Source organism: Podarcis vaucheri, assembly GCF_965113315.1.
Source record: "Podarcis vaucheri genome assembly, chromosome: 9".
Classification (NCBI taxonomy): Eukaryota; Metazoa; Chordata; class Lepidosauria; order Squamata; family Lacertidae; genus Podarcis; species Podarcis vaucheri.
Window position 1 is genome coordinate 38,362,032 of NC_138767.1, and position 19,859 is coordinate 38,381,890.

The 19,859-nt window shown below is 40.8% G+C and overlaps 1 protein-coding gene across 5 annotated transcripts in view; it reads right to left on the reverse strand.

The window, feature by feature from the left end:
- ZNF827 (zinc finger protein 827) overlaps nt 1–19,859 on the reverse strand; it is a 124,244-nt gene that overhangs the window by 78,172 nt on the left and 26,213 nt on the right. For all 5 annotated transcript variants that reach the window (XM_082237547.1, XM_082237546.1, XM_082237545.1 and 2 more), the window contains exons 2-4: nt 13,151–14,161; nt 4,556–4,728; nt 1,628–2,099 (exon numbers count right to left, since the gene is read on the reverse strand). In XM_082237547.1, coding sequence (XP_082093673.1) covers nt 1,628–2,099; nt 4,556–4,728; nt 13,151–14,161 — 1,656 coding nt within the window. The remainder of the gene's footprint in view (nt 1–1,627; nt 2,100–4,555; nt 4,729–13,150; nt 14,162–19,859) is intronic.

Below are 19,859 nucleotides of genomic sequence, written 5' to 3' on the forward strand. Positions count from 1 at the left end.
AATGCTCAGATACAAAAACTGGGATCACATTATTAATTTCCAGAGGGATGTGCTGCATTAGTCTGTTCTGCAGCAAAACCAACCATGTTAGCCTTATAGCACTTTAAAAACTAGCAAATTAATCATGGCGTGAGCTTTCATTGATTAAGAGCCAAATTTCAGCAGAGAGGGACAGTAGAGAAGTAGGGCCACTTCATCAGCTCTGCTGAGAAGTCTGATCCATTCCTGTTATCTGGCAATAGCCGTTCCATCAAGCTGCAGTGAGGGAGAAAGAAGAAGGAGAAGCACAGCTCTCTTGAGAAACCTGCTCTATCCCATTTTCCCACTCCAACTATCAACTTGTAACAGCCATTCCTGTCAGGTTGCAGTGGGGCGAAGGGAGAAGGGAAAAGAGACCACTCCATCAGCTCAGCTGAGATAGTAGCAACCTTTGGCTCCTCTTCTCTTTAAACTCTTTCCATTACAGCTGAATTATTATAAGAACTTTGTAACCAAAGGAGTAATCCCAACCAAGATCCAATGGGATGAGCCAGGTTCAGGTAGACATACACTTAGCAGGGGCTCAGCTGAGGAAGTCCTTAAAAGGGGTGTGGCAAGGGGTGATGGAGCAGGGGAGACTTACCACTAAGCCCAATTCCTTTCAGGTCAGTCACATGATCTTGCAAATTGCACTGGGAAAAGGGTGCTGTCTATTTTAAAGGCTTGTTTTCCCTCTGCTGGGCTCAGGCCAACTCAGCTGGCAGTAGTCCCACTCCAGAGCTAAGTCTGGAATAGGGATACATTTCACCGGAATAATTTATCCTGTGAATTACGCTGGCTTCCTATAATTTGGATTGCTCTGCCCCTATAAATGCTTGAATTTGCTTTTTCTCTCCTGACTCCCAATTCTTTTTCCTTTTGCGTTGCATCATTGGATTGTAAGCCTAAAGGCAGGGACTGTTATTACTGATGCTTGTAAGGCTCTGAAAACCTTTTCAGCTGAAATAAAAGCACCTGAAATAAATACATAAATTAGTTAGCCTTGAAAGTGCTCCAGGATTCCTTGTTGTTGTTGCACTATTAATGTAAATTCAAGGTGGGGAGACACCTGAGATCCATCGCCTCAAAATATAAAACAGGGACATAAAACTGAGCTGTCTTACATGAGTTGAGGAACTTCAGCCCACATCTCAAACACCCAAGAGTAGAGATGCTTGAAGAATTCAATCTTTGCCACTCACTATATGAAGTAACCTTAGATTCATGTGCCAACTGAAACTTAAGTATTCACTTCTCTGAATATTGCAAGACAGTTCTCAGTAGTTTTTATTATAAATTTATTTGGAATATTTCCAACCTGCTCTGTTAAATATAATCCCAGAGTGTGCTACAACATAATGCACATAATGCATTAGAATTCCAATGATGGGCATATTTACTTGGGATTCAGTTCTATTGACCTTGGAGTCTCTGTGACCCCAGTTTCTGGTAACATTTAGAACTTATTCTGAGAGAAAAATACGAGTTAAATATGTCTTAAAACTTGTGTTTAAATACATACTTTGTAAGGATTTAACAGGGTGGCATCATGAGTAAAAACATGGAAAAAGGGATGCAGACCAGAAGCAGAGAGTTTTGTCATCCTTACCTGAGAGCTTCATGAGAAAATCTGATGCCATCTTGACAGAGATGTCCTGGCTGAAAAGTGCCGACGTTGTATTGGTCACAAAGTCAATGGAGTCTTTTAGCTTTGTGTTGTTGGTGATTCTGTCAACAACACTGAGAGTGAAGGTTGGGGTGGAGGTGCTGCTGTCATCTTTGGGCTCTTCTTTTATTAGCAGAGGTGGGACGGTAGATCCAGCCACCTCAGGAGTTTTAGAGGTGGCCGCAGTCCCTGCGTGGTCTGTTGCCCCATCCATCTGCTGCCCCATTCTGGAGTTGTCACTTAGCAATGGTGACCCCTTGACATCCATTTCTGGGATCTCTTCCTTCACTTTGGCTTCTGTCCTCAGGAAGTGCTGGTGGCAGCGCATGTGGAGTTTGAGGCTGAAGTGGCGAGAGGAGGTAAATGGGCATAGCTGGCACTGAAATGTCTCTCCCCGGTCTTGATGTTGGTGAACCTGATTAAGCGGTTGATGATTAGGTAACGGTGACAACAACAGCAACAACATCTCTCAGACAAACGGCAGAAACTTATTTCAGACCAATACTGTGCATATCTCCTACTGGCTGCCTTCCTGCCTCCTTAGTGCTTATAGAGCTCAGTACATTTTATTTGCACATCTCAAAAGACCTTAACAAAGGAGGTCAGCATGATGAGCTGAGATTGACTCTCCTGTCTATATGTGACAATTTAATGATGAATATTTCACAGTACACATCTTTGTTCAGAGGTCACGGGTTAAAAGTCACAGAATTATTCAAGAGCAAGCTGCAAAGCACATTGCTTCTCCGATTAGTTCCAAAAGCAATTATGTCCTGTAATATATCTATATCTCTATCTATCTATCTATATGTGTATATAAGAGTATGAGTGAGTGTGTGTGTGTGTGTGTGTGTGTGTGTGTTTACACACTGTAGGGAACAAAGACTAGGTCATAAGAACTGATTCACTGGAAAGAGAGAGAGAGAGTTCCAAGGAATCAGTCCTTATGACCTAGCCTTTATTCCCTACAGTGTATAAAACTCTAAGAACTCCATCCTTGGTCACGTTTACTTGTGAATAAATTCCATTGACCTTAGTGTATCTGTATGCCCAGTTCAGGAGTTCTGTTGCTGCTGCTACACTCACATACCCAAAGGGAGAATGCATGGAGATACTGAAATCCTAGGCCTTTGCATGTAGAACATGCCTTACATATTTGGGTTTCTGATAGCAGTTTAGTTAATATATGCCTTGTATTACAGGCACCTCTGCAATGATGTACCTTCATCATACCTGCTCTGTACTTGGAACTATATTCAGGGATGGGAAACCTGTGGCTCATCAGATGTTGTTGGACTACAACTCCCCTCATCCCAGAACATCATATTTATATCCAAATATGAACTGATTCCTGAGATCCTTAAGGTTTCTATTCCTATAGCTGCAAAACACTGTATTAAAAACAAATTTAGAGAGTGGGATCTTTTGTTAACTAGATGTCATTGTTAATCTATGCAATTTTCATCATTTTATTGTTGTTTTTAATCTGATCATCATCTTTCAGATTACTTTTCTGAGTTATCTGTTGGTGCAATTGAGAAAGCATTAACTGCACTAAGATTCCAAACTATGTCCACAGTATATTTAGATGGGAGATAAATTAGAATATCTGTAAATTGTTGTTTATGTATTAGTGGCCAGGGAGATATCGAAGATGTTCACTAAGTATTATATTGTTCCACTATAATTTCCCTAAGGACAGGTTTTTGAAAGAGATTCTTCAGACACTTTCCTTTTTTAAACAGTAGGGGGGATTGGTTATTTACGGATTGATAGATAGGGATAAATCTGAGTTCGGTCAGTAGAGCATGAGGCTCTTAAATCTCAGGATCATGTGTTCAAGCAGCATGTTGGGTGAAAGATCCCTGCATTGCAGGGGGTTGGACTGGATGACCCTTGTGGTCCCTTCCAACTCTACAATTCCATGATTCTTCATAAAGTTTCTATGTTTATTCTAGTGGCTCAATGAATCAGACAAAAATTTGTCACACAAAACGGGGTCCAACGTTCTGGAGTTGATCTATGTTAAAAATGTATCTCCCAACTTGATTGTTTGTAGTGTGATGATCAATGGTTTTTAGCAAATAAATCTGACTCTTTGATTGGCCATTCTGGCTGGGCTCATAGAGGTTGGAATCCAACAGCATTTGGAGGGCCATGGGTTTCCCATTTCATGGATAATTACCGTATTTTTTGCTCTATAAGACTCACTTTTTCCCTCCTAAAAAGTAAGGGGAAATGTGTGTGCGTCTTATGGAGCAAATGCAGGCTGCGCAGCTATCCCAGAAGCCAGAACAGCAAGAGGGATCACTGCTTTCGCTGCGCAGCGATCCCTCTTGCTGTTCTGGCTTCTGTGATTCAGAATATTTTTTTTCTTGTTTTCCTCCTCCAAAAACTAAGTGCGTCTTGTGGTCTGGTGCGTCTTATAGAGTGAAAAATACGGTACATTTTCACCCTTATAATGTTATAAGTGATGTGTAGCTGTATGTACTAGACCAAGGCTCTTATCAAGAAAAGCTTGGCACAGACTGGTATTTTGTGTTCATTTAGGCACAAACATCTCACAGGGGACCTCTCTGAAAAATTATTGCAAAGCTTAGCTGCATGTATACAATCCCTTGCATGCAAGCAAATGGGTTTCCTGGATGGTGGCCAAACGTTGGCAAGTTATTTGTTATAGATAGCAAGAAGGCTACTGCTTTCCCTGCCCAACCCCTGTGCTGGAGAAAATGAATCCATTAAAATGGCACTAGAAAAAAATCCCCAAAAAACCCAATCACCATGCTGGATTTTATAGCGAGTGGGTTTTTAAAGAACTGCAATGACCTCATAGACTGGATTTCTTCAATTGCCAGTATCCACTGACCTTACCTTCATGTGCGATTTTAGATTGTCCTTGCGTGCACAGCGAAATGGACACAAAGGGCATTGATGGCTTTTTAAGCCTGTATGTATAACCATGTGTCGCTTCCAGTAGCTCTTCCTTTTTATCACTAGGCCACAGATTGGACACTGGAAAGGTTTCCCACCTTCTTCTTCTGAGGCTTAGGATAAAGAGCAATAAAAAAAGAAAAGAAAACATCATTAAATTGTAGTGAACGTCTCTGCCTCTATCTAAATACAGTTTTGCAAATTTTATCTCTCTCCTGTGGAAATACCTCTTGGATGCTTTTCCTTAATGTTTTCATTCATCTCTGGGTACAGAACTTTTAGAACGTTGAATAATCATTTCCCTGGAATGGGAATCCTATGGGTCCAATGAAAGTGATGCTGGCAATAGAGGACAAGTGTCCCAATCATACTTTGGTCAACCAGCAGAGGATGCTACTGTGCTTTACCTAGCCTTGTGAATATAATCCTGCAGCTAATTTTTTTTTGCTTTTGACCTATGTAATACAGAGAAAGTACTCGGCTCTTTCTTTCTTTCACTTTCTTTCACTGAAGTATTCAAAGAAAAGGGAAGTGATTAAATTACACAGTAATCCACACCTCCTGAATGAAAGCAATACTGAGCATGACATACTGCATTTGCAATACTGATGCTGAGAGATTTTAGAGCCCCTGCTGCTGCGCAATTTCATTCTGGCTCAAGAAGACCACTGATGCCACTTCAGGATTCAGAGGCAACTCTGAGGTCATTATTTAATTCATTACTCAGTTTTACCTACACATTATGTCTAGAGCTTAATTTGAGCCCTAGAATCTGCTTTCATTGTGAGCAACCAGATAACAAAATTAAAAACCATTGATTTCAGTACAACCTCTATGGCTAAATCCCTTCCCAAACTGCTGCTCCTTTCTCATGGACTTATGAGGGATGGAACTAAAGGTGTTTCTGCATTTGGTTGAAGGAATCTTTCGGTCGGAAGAAGATTCCTTCCAGGGGAAGTAAAGGACCATACATATTCTACTCAGATATAAAACAACTGACTTATTCTTTAAGCTGGTCCTCACCTAAGGGACCACAGCTATGTTTGAATGGTCACAAGACTTTTCATAGAAGACCTGACTTTTGCATCAAGAATTCACTTTAGCATTTCATTACAACTCCCCCATATTAATCCCTGGAATCCTTTTTTTTTTTTAAGTATCATATATTATATCTGAATGCTGCTCTTCACACCTGCTGGTTAAGCTAGAGAGAAAAGCGCCTTTGAGCATACACAGAGCAATCAACCACAAAGCCACTACTTATGCATAATGTTAAAAGATGAGCCCAACAAACGATGGCTTGTTTTTAGAAGAATGAGCAAGTGCGAGACTTGGGACTCACACACTGCTCATTCGCTTTGCTCTTCCTTTACATGCAAGGAGAGGAAATGGGAAACTGTGGTTTGTTACAAGCCATGACTGGAAGCTTTAAATTTCCTCTCCTCACACTTTAAAGGAGGAGGAGCGAGTCAGTCCAAGGCTCACATTTGTTCATTCTTATAAAAAGAAACCATTGTTTGTCATAACTTCTGAATCAGGCCACTGAGTCAAAATATATGATTTATAAACAGGCTTATGTCCCAGCACCTCAAAAATTAAGTGCTTCTTTTATAAATGTGGCCATCAGTCATTACTGATAGTGGGTGCTATCAAGGCAAGGTAAAGATTTTGCAACTTGTTGAAAATGCAAAGAGGAAGAGGATTCTGCCCACTGAGTTGACATAATCAACCATCTGACATTACACTGTAAATTCCTAGTCCTGTTATGAGAAAGTTTACAGTGTTACCTTGGAAACAGGAGATATTTCTGTGACTGCCGAAAGGATATCTGATTATTTTCAAAACTGCAAAAGTCAGTGGCGTTTTTCTTGTGATATTTAGGAATTATGTCCAGAATATTACAGCTCACTCCCTAATGTATTCATCAGCTGTTTTTCATCTTTGAGAACTCAAATGTCAATACTTTCTACGACTTGGAATGCAGTGATAAAACCTGCATGAACTTGTCATTTCCTGCTGCAGACTTTCTTGTAAAGATATAATTCAGCTGACTTTGCTAGAGCCCTACTGGATTGTTCATGTGTACTCTGAATCTGTTTCAGCAAATAAATAAATAAATACAGCACTCAAGTGTCCTGTGCTGAAACAGGTGAAATCAGTAACCTGCATAAGTGATGCAAATTAAGGAAATACATGCAAATCTGCTTCCTTATTTAATTTATTTTGCAACACAGGTTAGGTGGGGGAGATGAGAAACAGAAAAGCTACAACAGAAAGCATTGAAGCCCTGCCTTCAAACATCAGAAAGCCTGCTTAATCACCAGTTTCTAAGATTTCACCAGACGTTGCCTACGCGTCTTCAAATCCCAAAAGACTAGAAACTTTGGTTTTGTCTATAAAATATCAAAGCTTCCAGAGATTCTCAGGATGCTAAATTCTATGTTCAGTGCTGAATATACTGTATGTGCAATTTAAGTATATAAGCAATCCATCTTATTAGTTTAATAAAACAAGCATGTGAGAAAAAATGCAAAGTTCTCTCACATTTCACATCATGTATGATACAATTTTTCCATCATGGCACTGAGAATTATAATCTGAAAACAATGCCAGAATTGTTGCTTTCTCACTAACAAATTCTCCCTAAAACGGTAGGTTAAGTAAAACTTCTTTTCCTTGCGTCCTGTCATACTGTTCCAGATATGCTGGAACTGCCATCCCACTCACTCTGTTAATCAGGACACTGCTCTTTCCTACTTTTAAGTCTTTCCTCAAAATTTTATGCCTTTCCTGAATCACCTGATCCTCACTTTACCACAACTGCTATCTGACTATTCACAACCAATTCCAACTTTTCAGATGCAAATCCATGACTTAATCCTTGTTCAATAGACTGTGAGCTATTTGATGTGGGATGGAGTGTGTATATACACCCACACACTGGGCAATGCCAGACCCACACTGTTGGTGCTAAAAATCAATGTGCAACGGTAGCAGCAACAGCAGCAGTAATAGTAGTAGTGATATCAGTGAATTTTCTACTTATTTTTTCCACCTGAGCTCAAGTCCAACAGTCTGTCTGGCAATGTTGATCAGTGTTCCCCAACCTGATCCCCTGCAGATGTTTTAGGCTACAACTCCTATCATCTCCAGCTAGTGCAACCATTGCTACCAAAAATGAAAGAGATAAAAGATAAGCAAAGCCCACCTGTTCAGCCCACTTCTTAATTCCTTCCTATGCCAGTGTAAATCCAGTTCACCTTTAGACTATGCTTGGATTGTGTGCCTCTTCAAATCCTAAGCATGTTCACTTTGAAGTACGTCCCATTGTGTTCAATGGAGCTTATCCCTTAATAAGTGTGTTTGCAATCCTATGAACTCTTTCTTAAGAGAAGGTCCCACTGAAATCATTGGGACTTACTACTGAGTAAACATGCATTGGGTCCAGCTGAATAACCACAACTTGCTCTGTAAGCAGCAGAGTTAATGTTCTTAGGTGTACTTTATTCTAACCATCTGCTTTAGAAAGTACATGTACCAGATCAGGCTTCCTCAAACTTGGCCCTCCAGATGATTTTGGCCTACAACTCCCATGATCCCTAGCTAGCAGGACCAGTGGTCAGCGATGATGGGAATTGTAGTCTCAAAACATCTGGAGGGCCGAGTTTGAGGAAGCCTGTACCAGATATTTTCAGATGGCAGAAACATAACTGATCATATAGGAACCGGCACCACTTTCTCTTAATCATTTCCAGCTTTCTAAATCTGATTAAAATGCTGCTTCCCTCATAAGCAAATAATGTAAATGCCGAAGAAACAGAGCATGCTTGCCAATGGAAGGTTCTATCCCATTACTTGCTGGAGGACAAGTGGCCTGCAAGACAAATTTCCCCTAATATTTCAGTTCAGCTCTATAAAAACATTGGGCGTATCCAAAGGTATTGCTTCGCTCACGAGAAAGAGCGCGGAATATTTATGTTCACATATGTTCAGAAGTGATCCCGCTGAATCAATCAGATCTACGATTCTGGGAACATGGCATTACGAGATTCAAAACCAGACTTATCCTACTAAAAGTTTAGAAAGGATGTGTATATTGTAGAACAGCCTTTGCCAAAGCTGTTTCCTGCTTGGCAGGGGGTTGGACTCGATGGCCCTTGTGGTCTCTTCCAACTCTATGATTCTATGATTCTATGATTCTATGGTGTCCTCAAAATGTTTTGGGCCACAGCAAGTGCTGGCTGGGGCTGATGTGAGCTGTACTCCAGAAATTCTGAGGGGCACCAAGTTGGCAAAGGCTGCTGTAGAGAAACCACTATTTTTCCTAAATAAATAAATAAATAAATGTCTAGACAGGATTCACAGAGCACAAAGCCTTGGGATAGCAGGACATATTCCTTATCCGTTACATTCCTTCCAGATTTTAAATGATTGAATCTTTTCAATATTTTAAAACAGCATTCTGGGGAACAGTCTACGGGGTGTTTTGTCCATTTCAATATTGCATTTTTACATGGTTGTAAATCTCCCCAGGACTTTTTGATAAAGGGCAAGAAATCTAATAAACAACAACTACAATGAGACAGCTTTACATGGTATAGTGATCTACCAGATATACGTACTTACATGAATTTTCCAAATGACTGCTACCCTTTCAACACAAAAGTTTTGGTGAACTCCACTTTCTCCATTCCCTTGCTTCCCAGTCCATATTTACGTACCATTTGATTGCAATAAAACCTCAAACCAGTTTACAAAAACCTCACAACCCATTAAAATTATCCATAACAGACAATTAAAGGCAGATGAAAACACAATAACATCTACGTATCTGGATATAAACATTTTAAGCAGGCGCTGGAAAGGGTACAAGCAGAGGCACCTGCCTAATGTCAACAGGGAGGGAGCTGCAAAATGTAGGTGCTAAGAATGTGTTGTAGTAATTCAACCTGCTTGGACTACTGTGGTCAAGCTCTCCCAGTCCAGGAATAGCTGCAGCTGTCACACTAGTCACAACTGGTAAAATGTACTACTAGCCCCTGAGGCTACCTGGACCTCTAGTGACAAAGCTGGATCCAGAAGCACCTCAGACTGCATCCCTGCTCCTTCAGGGCCAGTAGAACCCTATTGGTGCAAGCAATTAATCACTTTCTCAGACACAGGAAGCGTTTGCCCATGGTGCCTCCACCTTGCCAGGATTCAAGCTCAGTCTACTTAACGATAAAGCTTAAGACAAGGGCATCTAAAAGATCATCTCACCCCCTACATGCCCAACTGACCACTGCATTCTGCAGCAGAGGGCATCCTATGGATACTAGGCAGAAGGCCTTCTCAGTAGCGGTGCCCGCCCTGTGGAACACCCTTTCATCAAATGTCAAACAGATAAACAACTATATGAAGACATCTTAGAAGACATTTGAAGGCAGCTTTCAGCGGATGGCCCAGTCGGATGGGCAGAATATAAATAATCAAATTGTTGCTGTTGTTGTCATCCTACCATGAGGTCCACCTTGCACGATGTTGGAATTGGGTTTTTAGTGTGCCCTTTGGAACTTCCTCCCATTACATTTCAGGCAGGTGCCTTCACTATTTTCCTTTTGGCACCTATTGAAGGCATTCTCCTTTCAACAAGCCTTCTAAGTGGAGATCTTCATTCAGTTAGCCTCTGTATTGGATTTGAATTGATTTTATTTATGTTGTTCTTTTAAAATGCTTTATATAGATACTTGTGATTTTATAAAATTGTTTTTATATATGCAATTGTTTATATTGTTTTATAGAATTGTAAATCCCTTTGGGATACTTTGTGTGTAGCAATGCATAAATGAAATAATTATAATGATACCCTATTAGAAAAATACCATATCTGGCTGTGCTGATGGTTCAATAGTGCTGACCCACGTTCTGTTCCTGTATTTGACTCAGTATCTATTCCACAAACATGGAAGCAGAGGAAGAGGAAGCATGAGTGACGCTTCCTCGGGATTCTGCAACCATCAGACTGTAAATGCCAATGGTGATGAAAAGAAGCAAATTCTCCATCTATTTGAGCCATTCTTTACCCGGCCATATAGTAAATGAGAAATGCTGCCGATATAATCCTTGAGGGAAATCACATTTATCTTAATGGCAACTGGACAGGACTCATGGCTATATGAGCAGGAGGTCTACAAAAATAACAAAGCTTCAAAAAATGAAATATACTGTGTATGCCATAAACATACAGAATGCCATAAAACTATGGTTATGAAAAGAATCAAAGGAATGCATGAGATTTATTTCCACTGCCATTATACTCAGTTTCTACACTCAGCTCAATTGCTCAAAATTTTCTTCTTCCCAAAACATGTATTAACGGTGACCTCTTTCTGCAAGCGGTACCATTTCTGCAGCAGTGACAAACACTGCAGAGTACCGTGTGCCTAAAAAACAGCCCAACTCCTCTTTAAAAACGAAGGAGAAAAAGGTAAAGGATTATTATTCGTCTGATTATCATCTCGTTAACTATTTTCAAGTCAAACAAGGAAGCAAAGTAATGCTTCTGAAGATCAGTTGCTGGAAATGGCAGGAGGGGAGCATGCCCTTGCGCTCAGGTGGTGCTTGCGTGCTTCCCAGAGGCACCTGACTAGCCCCTGGAGGAACAGGATGGTGGAGTAGATGGGCCATTGGCCTGATCCAGCAGGCCGTTAGGCTTCTATGAAGTGTCCAAAAAACAGTCAAGTCTGTGTAAGATGTTTCCAAAGCAACACCCAAAATAGGTATTTTAAACTTATTTGATTTTTACCTGGGGTTTCACAAATGGCCTGTTAATACACAATAGGCTGTGTGTGTCCTTAAGAATGTCACAAGTGGACCCGCGATTCCGGAAAACATGGACTTATACAAAGGAAAATGGGTTCTCTTGGAGAGGCTCGAAAGCTATCCTGACTCTTGAAGTTATGTTAGTGGGCCTAGAAGTCTCCCATTGCCACCCAGCAAGTTATATTTTGTTTGTTTCTCCTTTTTTACTTGTTCCCCACGAAGTTTGATTTGGTTTTATTCTTTTTACCCCAATTTTCTGTTTGGGGAGACTCAGATCAGCTTAAAAATACTAAAACATATGTAATGAATATTCATTGCATGCTATGGATGGTACTCCATTTGGATGGTTTTATTAATTATTATTATTATTATTTACCGCCTAGTCTAGGCTTGGTAGAGAATTAAACTTTACTACAAGCCACTAGACCATGTTCTCTACATGGTCATGAATGTTCTCTGCAAAGTTTACCCAGGATCTGAAAGCCTGTGGCAATCTAGTTCCACTGCTCTCATTGAGCATTGCTGCTTGCTACTCCAAAAGTCATGGTTACTTATAAGTTTTCTTTCTTTCTTTCTTTCTTTCTTTCTTTCTTTCTTTCTTTTAAAAAGCATACTAACAATATTAAATGATTAAATGTTAACTTTCTTTGAACTACAACAATATTTCCATGGAAACAAAAATATGGGATGCGTATACTAAAGAATAAATTAGAATTCATATATACCTCATTACTTATCATCTATGGTTTAAAATGTTTATCTGTTGTTTGCTAGCAGAATTATCTTTGGCCAAACAACTGAATTCTGCCCTTTCGGACTAAAGCAGTAAAGTGATAAAAATAAGGATAGATAGATTCTACGGAGCATAATTAGGAAAAACCTGTTCATTTTCCTCTGCCTAGTGATATGGTTAACCTTATTTGTAACACTTAAATGTGATTTTTGTAGCATTTGTAGCACCTGCAGGCACTCCGTCCTCAAAGGAAGAAGAGAACAACCTATACGGGCTTTAAACCCCTTGCTTTGCAAATAGGCTGTAACCCTGTTCAGCCATTTGGAATCCTTGTTTCATCAAGAAGGGAGATGGCACCTTCCCCCTGACAAACATACATTCATCTGAAGCTGTGAAAAGAGCCTAAAGGAAAGGTGGAGAACCTGAAGCCATCCAGATGTTGTGAGACGTACAACTCCCATCATCCCTAACCACTGGCCATGCTGGTTGGGATGATGGGAGTCGGTACAGCAACATCTGGAGGGTCACAGGTTCCCCCATCCTTGGCCTAAAGTGTACGCAAGCACAGTCCCTTCCATGGCTAGAGGAACCTTGCTTTCCTATTTACTATACACAAACAACTAAACAGGATGAGACGCTGACAAGGTGAGAGAGATGTCGTATGGTGTTTGGCTGCTATTAAAATGCATCCTAGCCTCTTTTAAGTAAAAAAATCACACATTCACTGATATGTGCCATCTAACAAGAACTCTTTTATCTCCTATCCTAAAAATGTCTTTTAAACTATTTTAAATTCGGTTTGGATAATGAGCCCAGATTTCAGAGAGAACTGTATTAAACACCAGTTTCCTTTCAAACACGCAGGAGGCTAAGGACTCTGATCCATCACATACATTATTTTAACTGCCTTCTGCTTCATTGTGTTTCCTTAACGCACTGAAACAATGCGGAACTGAAAATGCGTACGATGCTTTAACTCTCAGCAGAATGACAGCTCATACCTGGATTAGAGGTTTTAGAACTTCTTCCTTTAGGGGCTGGGAGTAACAATAATTCCAAAGACTGCGGTGGAGTTACTTTCTCTTGCTTCATATCCGAAAGCTGCAGGGGATCTTCTGCAACCAGTGACTTTTTCTTCTCAGCCAAAAGACTGCCTGCAGCTCTTGCAGCGACCTCCTTGAGAAGGGCTGCTGAAGAAGTCATTGAGGCGAGAGAAAGAAAAGAGCTAGCTGGCGGTGGGTGGTCCTGACCAGGAGTCATGCTTCTCTCACTGACTTTCTTTGATAGTGCGGCTAAGGTGGAGCTTGCAGACTGGGAACTAAATGGCGAAGAAAAGGTTTCAAACCTGATAGGATCTTCAGTTCGAGAAAGCGACTTGTCCTGAAGGACTGCATTGGCAGCTGCTTTCAACTTTAAGATAGCTGAGTCCGGAGACAAACCGCAAGTTGGCGCCGAGTTGGGCAGCCACTTGCCTTGATTCCATATAAACCGGTTGCTGGCGCCATATTGGTCATTATGTTCCTGTTTTTCAGCCAGCTTTCTAGCAAGGACACTTAGCTGCTGAGCATGATGCGTAGGTGGAGAAAAGGAGATGTTTGAGCCAAGATTTACAGGGGACTCAACCCTGCCATTAACTGCAACACTAGTGTCTAGCTTGAGAGAACCAGCCTCCAGCAGACGTCTCAGGTTACTACTCAGTGGCTTATTGGGGCCAGGAGTGTCATCTTCACATGCAGAAGACACACCGGGGGAAAGGTGTTCTTTATTCTGTAACACGTCCCTCAGAGCCTCGTTCTCAACAGCTGCTAGCTCCAGGGTGTTGCTGCTGGGAGTTGCACTCCCCAGGGAAGTGTCTGGAGATGTGGACTGTTCTTGGATCCTATCCTCAAAGGATAATTTGAAGTTCTCCTGGACTTCTCCATAGGATGCTTCTGATGGGGTTTCCGAAGAGTTTCCAAACCAGTGATCTTCCTCACTAAGCTCACCTTCAGCTTCTTCCTGCCGGGTACCATCTGTGGAGAATCAAAGGGAATCACTTTCATTTCAAGTTCAGTCCAAGTTAAGTGTATCTACAACACTCAATGAGGTCCTATGAAGTTAACAAAAACATTCTCAATAAACATTAGTTTGATACAACTTTAGCACCAACTATGTTACGTTTTCAGCATATTTTTAAAACCTATTTCCTCACCCAGAGATTCCAATACCATTGATACTGGTTTGGCATATATAGCCAACCACAGTGTATTGCACTGAATATCGATACTTCAATTGTAGATTATTTCATACAGAAACCCCATGAGTTACACAATTAACTTGTGCAAATTTAGCTTTACATGCTTGGCAAAAAAAATAAAAAATAAAAAGGGGGCAGAAGGGGGTAAGCATCCAGGAAAAAAAATTGTTGGCAATCCCACCTCCGATTGAACCCAATATGTTCCGGCTATATGTGACTTTGGCTTTAGGCACAATCTTCGGAACATAGCCCCCACGTAAGTTGTGGGGCTTACTGTAATGTGTTTTACTATTTTTACATGCTGCTTTGGATATCACACAAGAGAAAATTTTCAGTATGTGATATAGGAAAAAGCAGAGAACACTCATCCTTTAGGGCTTTGATGTAACCATTGGTATGCCTGACTTGAGAAATAAGGACAAGCAAATGTATTTGCAATATGACTATCACAGTTAGCCATTATGGAACCATCAGCACTATGCATCTGAAGTAGTTTTATGCCACTTTAATCAGTCGCTGCTCCCCCCCAAAGCATTCTGGGAGCTGTAGTTTGTTAAGGGTGCTGAGAGTTGTTGGGGACCCCATTCCACTCACAAAGCTACAATTCTCAGATTTCATAATTAATCCCACTTCCCAGGGACCTCTTTCTTTAATTATATTCAGACATGACATGAAAGATTTTCAACCCCACCCAGAAATTGTACATAGCTCAATCCGGCACAATGCCACTTAACTGCTAAATATTAAGATTTATGACTATGTGATGTTTATTTCTAAATCATTATATTAGGCTCCAAGAACATGGATTCATCTCTCCCTGCCCCCAGTCTAAAGTAAAAAAGCAAGTCAGTTCTTCCTTGGAAGAGAAAGAAACTAGCTGTTTCATAAGATTGTAGTCTAAAGGGGGGGGGGAGTTAAAATGAAGAGCACTTCCAATAGAACTGTCATTTTTCAATTGAAAATTGTTTGCTTCTTTAACCACATTTTCTCATCACTGGCAGTTCTAACATATCTTCTCCCTCCCAAGAACTGACTGGCAGTGTTTAAAGGGCAGTGACCCTGGATTGCTCTTGCTCACAATAGGCATTCAGAGAGACACAGATATGACCAAGGACTTTTTTGTGCATCAGGCTGGCCAATCAAAATGCAGTAAAGAACAATAGTAACATTAAAATTAAATGGATGCTATCTCTTCTTGCCAGGTATCTTTAATAACAGGATTGCTTTAAGAAGAGAACATATCATACAATAAAAAGAGTCATGGAAATACTATACTACCATGAGTCACCAAGAATATTTGGGGGAAGGTAGAATCTAATGACATGAATACTGTGATGATACAGTAAATAAAAGTGGTTTAAAAGATCACTCTAGTAACATTAATGGCCAAATACCTGGATACAGAATTATTAACTGAGCCCATTTATACTTCCACCAAACATACAAAACATAAATCTGTATCAGACAATTAACAGGATCAATTAATAAAAAGCAGAACTCTGAAAAACAGCAAAATAACAAGACATGTCCTATTTAGACGTTTGCTGAATTGCAATTTAAATGCTATGAGAGATCCAGTTAGTTGTTGCTAGTGTGTGGCAGGGAAAAATTTTGTTTCAAGTAGTATGAAGTGTCCCAAGTTCTAATCTGTGGGTTGTATCCAACTAAAGTATACTCACGAGTAGACCCACTGAAATTAGCATACCTACATTAGTCATGTCCGTTAGTTTTACTGGGTCTACTCTTCCTAGGATTAATATTTGATACAATACTGGATCTGGAAGCCCTCTAGAACCAATGGACAAGAAGGGCGGGTCCACAGGAAAGAAGCTGCCTGTTATGGATGGGGCAAAGAGGAGAGAGAAATCATCATCCTGTAGTAGACTATGTGCTCTGCATGCAGAAGGTCCAAGGCTCAAACACTGGCATTGCCAATTAAAAGGATCAGGTAGCACATGATGTGAAAGACCTCTGCAGTTCTAGATTAGGCAGATACGTAGCCCAACCTGGTATAAGGCAGCTTCATAGGAGTTATGGACAACACCCTACTTCTTCTCATAACTGACAGTCCAAGATATAACCTGGAGGTATATGAGGCTCAAGGTATGATCTGCTGCCATTTGAGGCCAACACCTTACTGAAGGTCTGGGTTGGGTCACTGCATAGATGGGAACCATGTCTATGATGCTTTGGGTTCCATGATGAATGGAAGTGCAGTATAGTGTAATAAAATAAAATAAAAACCATCCACATACCCCTCCTTGAAGAAGCCCACAGGCTACTGTAAGGAGCAAATGTTTGTTTGGGAAACATTGTTTTTTGAAGGTTACAATTTTTAAAAGGCAAAACCACCACCTTTAACAAGGACTGGTGAACCCCGAGATGAAAGCTTCACTTTAACTTTGTACTCATTCCAATAAATAATAAAGAAAAACTAGCTGTTCCCTGGTTCAGTACATTCAACAGCCTGTAATCAGTTTTGAAGCTGGAACCTGACCTGACCTCATCCTCTAATCAGCTTCTTAAAACACCACCTCGTCTCCCTAGCCCAACGAAGAGTCTCCTCCTGCTCAGAACTGTATTGAAAACCTTTGTGGGCCCTCAGAATGGACACAAGAGTACTTCAACCTCATAATAATGTTGAGCCATGAAGAATACAATGCCCTTTTTAATATTTTTTTTTTAAGGCCACTCAGATTAAAACATCAATGCACTTGGATGCAAGCAACATTTTTTTTTAGTGCAGCTACTCATTTAAACCTGCCAAGGTCGCCAAGGCAACCAGATTGCGGTCTCTCTTCCAGGGGAGAAAGAAGGTGCAGAGAGCACTGACTTGTAAGAAGAGTGCGCAAGCGTGTTCCATCATGCACCAGCAATATTCAGCAAAGTTGTAGAGTTGCTGTGCAATCTGCGTGAGAGGCAAACCCATACCTAGTTAAATACAAAGATGAGGGAAGCCTATTTTGCTTGTTTAAAATGCACCTGGGGGATGAAAGTCAGAGGACTGGTTGGCTTGCAAACTGGACTCACCGGGAGCAGTTGGTTCTGTGGCCATTTTTGTATGTGCCTGTTCTCTGCATATGCACAATGGCCTAGACAGCACAGCACAGCATGTGAAGCTGCCTTATACAGCACTAGATCATTGGTCCATATTGCCCAGCATTGTCTACTGACTGTAGGTCACCAAGGCTTCAGGCAGAGGCCTTCCTCAGCCCTAGTCCTAGTCCTTTTATCTCAAGGAGGGGGAGCCCTGTTCAGCAAAAGGGCCACATTCCTTTCTGGGCAATCATCTGAGGGCCACATGCCGCTGGTGGATGGGCCCAGAGGTAAAAGTCGGTGGAGCCTGCAGTTTTAATTTTATATTTATAGTACGCTAGTTTCCGCACACATTCTTTATCCAAGGGAACAAAAAGCAGTAGCCAAGTCCAGCCACACAAAAACACTCAAGGAGGGTGTGAAATAGGCAGTGCTATTTTTCTAGAAAAAGAGGTGTCAGAGCTCACCATGAACTCCTCCCTTGTTCTCTCAGAATGGCAATGGTGCCCACCTGAGAGGTGTCGGAGCTGAGTTCTTGTGAGCTCCAGATGGAAAAAAAGCATGGACAAGGAGGCCTGAAGTGTGACGCGGCAACTAAAAAAGCCAATGCAATTCTGGGCTGCATCAATAGGAGTATAGCATCTAGATCAAGGGAGTATAGCATCTAGATCAAGGGAAGTAATAGTGCCACTGTATTCTGCTCTGGTCAGACCTCACCTGGAGTACCGTGTCCAGTTCTGGGCACCACAATTCAAGAAGGACACTGACAAACTGGAACGTGTCCAGAGGAGGGCAACCAAAATGGTCAAAGGCCTGGAAACAATGCCTTATGAGGAACGGCTAAGGGAGCTGGTCATGTTTAGCCTGGAGAAGAGGAGGTTAAGGGGTGATATGATAGCCATGTTCAAATATATAAAAGGATGTCACATAGAGGAGGGAGAAAGGTTGTTTTCTTTTTTTTTTTATTTGCTGCATTTATCTTTTTTTTTTTTAAAATATTTTTTATTAGTTTTACAAAAGTTTTTATAACAAACAAACACAAAAAAACAAACAAACAAACAAAGAAGTGTGGTTTCATAATGTCATTTCGTAAACTTCTTTCCTCGGACTTCCCCATACCTCCTCTTTCTGCATCCTCATGTCCAAATTTTACAGCAACTTATAAATATTTTTTCCAACTCTAATTTATTATAGTCCTTTCTTATTCTGATCTTATATTACTGCAACCCTTTGTCTCTATCGAATCTCGACATTCTAAACTTCCTCAAGTTTATAATGGTCCTTAAGATAAATCTTGAATTTCTTCCAATCTTCTTCCGCAGTCTCCTTCCCCTGGTCTCGAATTCTGCTCGTCATTTCCGCCAAAGTCATGTAGTCAATCACTTTCATCTGCCATTCTTCCACGGTGGGTAGATCTTGTGTCTTCCAATACTTTGCTATCAATATTCTTGCTGCTGTTGTTGCATACATAAAGAAAGTTCTATCTTTTTTTAGCACCAATTGGCCGACAATGCCCAAGAGAAAGGCCTCTGGTTTCTTAAGAAAGGTATATTTAAATACCTTTTTCATTTCATTGTATATCATCTCCCAGAAGACCTTAATCTTCGGGCACGTCCACCAAAGATGATAAAAAGTACCTTCAGTTTCTTTACATTTCCAACATTTATTGTCGGGCAAATGATAAATTTTTGCCAGCTTGACTGGGGTCATGTACCACCTGTAAACCATTTTCATTACATTTTCCTTTAAGGCACTACATGCCGTAAATTTAATTCCGGTGTTCCACAACCTTTCCCAGTCAGCTGACATTATATTATGACCGATGTCCTGTGCCCATTTAATCATGGCTGATTTAACTACTTCATCTTGTGTATTCCATTTTAACAGCAAGTTATACATTCTTGACAAATTCTTAGTATTGGGTTCTAACAATTCTGTCTCAAGTTTTGATTTTTCCACCTGGAAGCCAATTTTCCTGTCTTGTTTAAAGACCTCCGTTATTTGGTAATAGTGGAGCCAATCTTGTACTTTGGGTTTTAGGTTTTCATGGCTCTTTAGTTGGGAGAAAGGTTGTTTTCTGCTGCTCCAGAGAAGCGGACACGGAGCAATGGATCCAAACTACAAGAAAGAAGATTCCACCTAAACATTAGGAAGAACTTCCTGACAGTAAGAGCTGTTCGACAGTGGAATTTGCTGCCAAGGAGTGTGGTGGAGTCTCCTTCTTTGGAGGTCTTTAAGCAGAGGCTTGACAACCATATGTCAGGAGTGCTCTGATGGTGTTTCCTGCTTGGCAGGGGGTTGGACTCGATGGCCCCTGTGGTCTCTTCCAACTCTATGATTCTATGATTCAATTCTATGATTCTAAGTCTACTTTTGGCCCCTAGAGCTGATGGTCCTCCTCATTTTATTTGGACGTGGCACAGATTTGGACGTGGCAC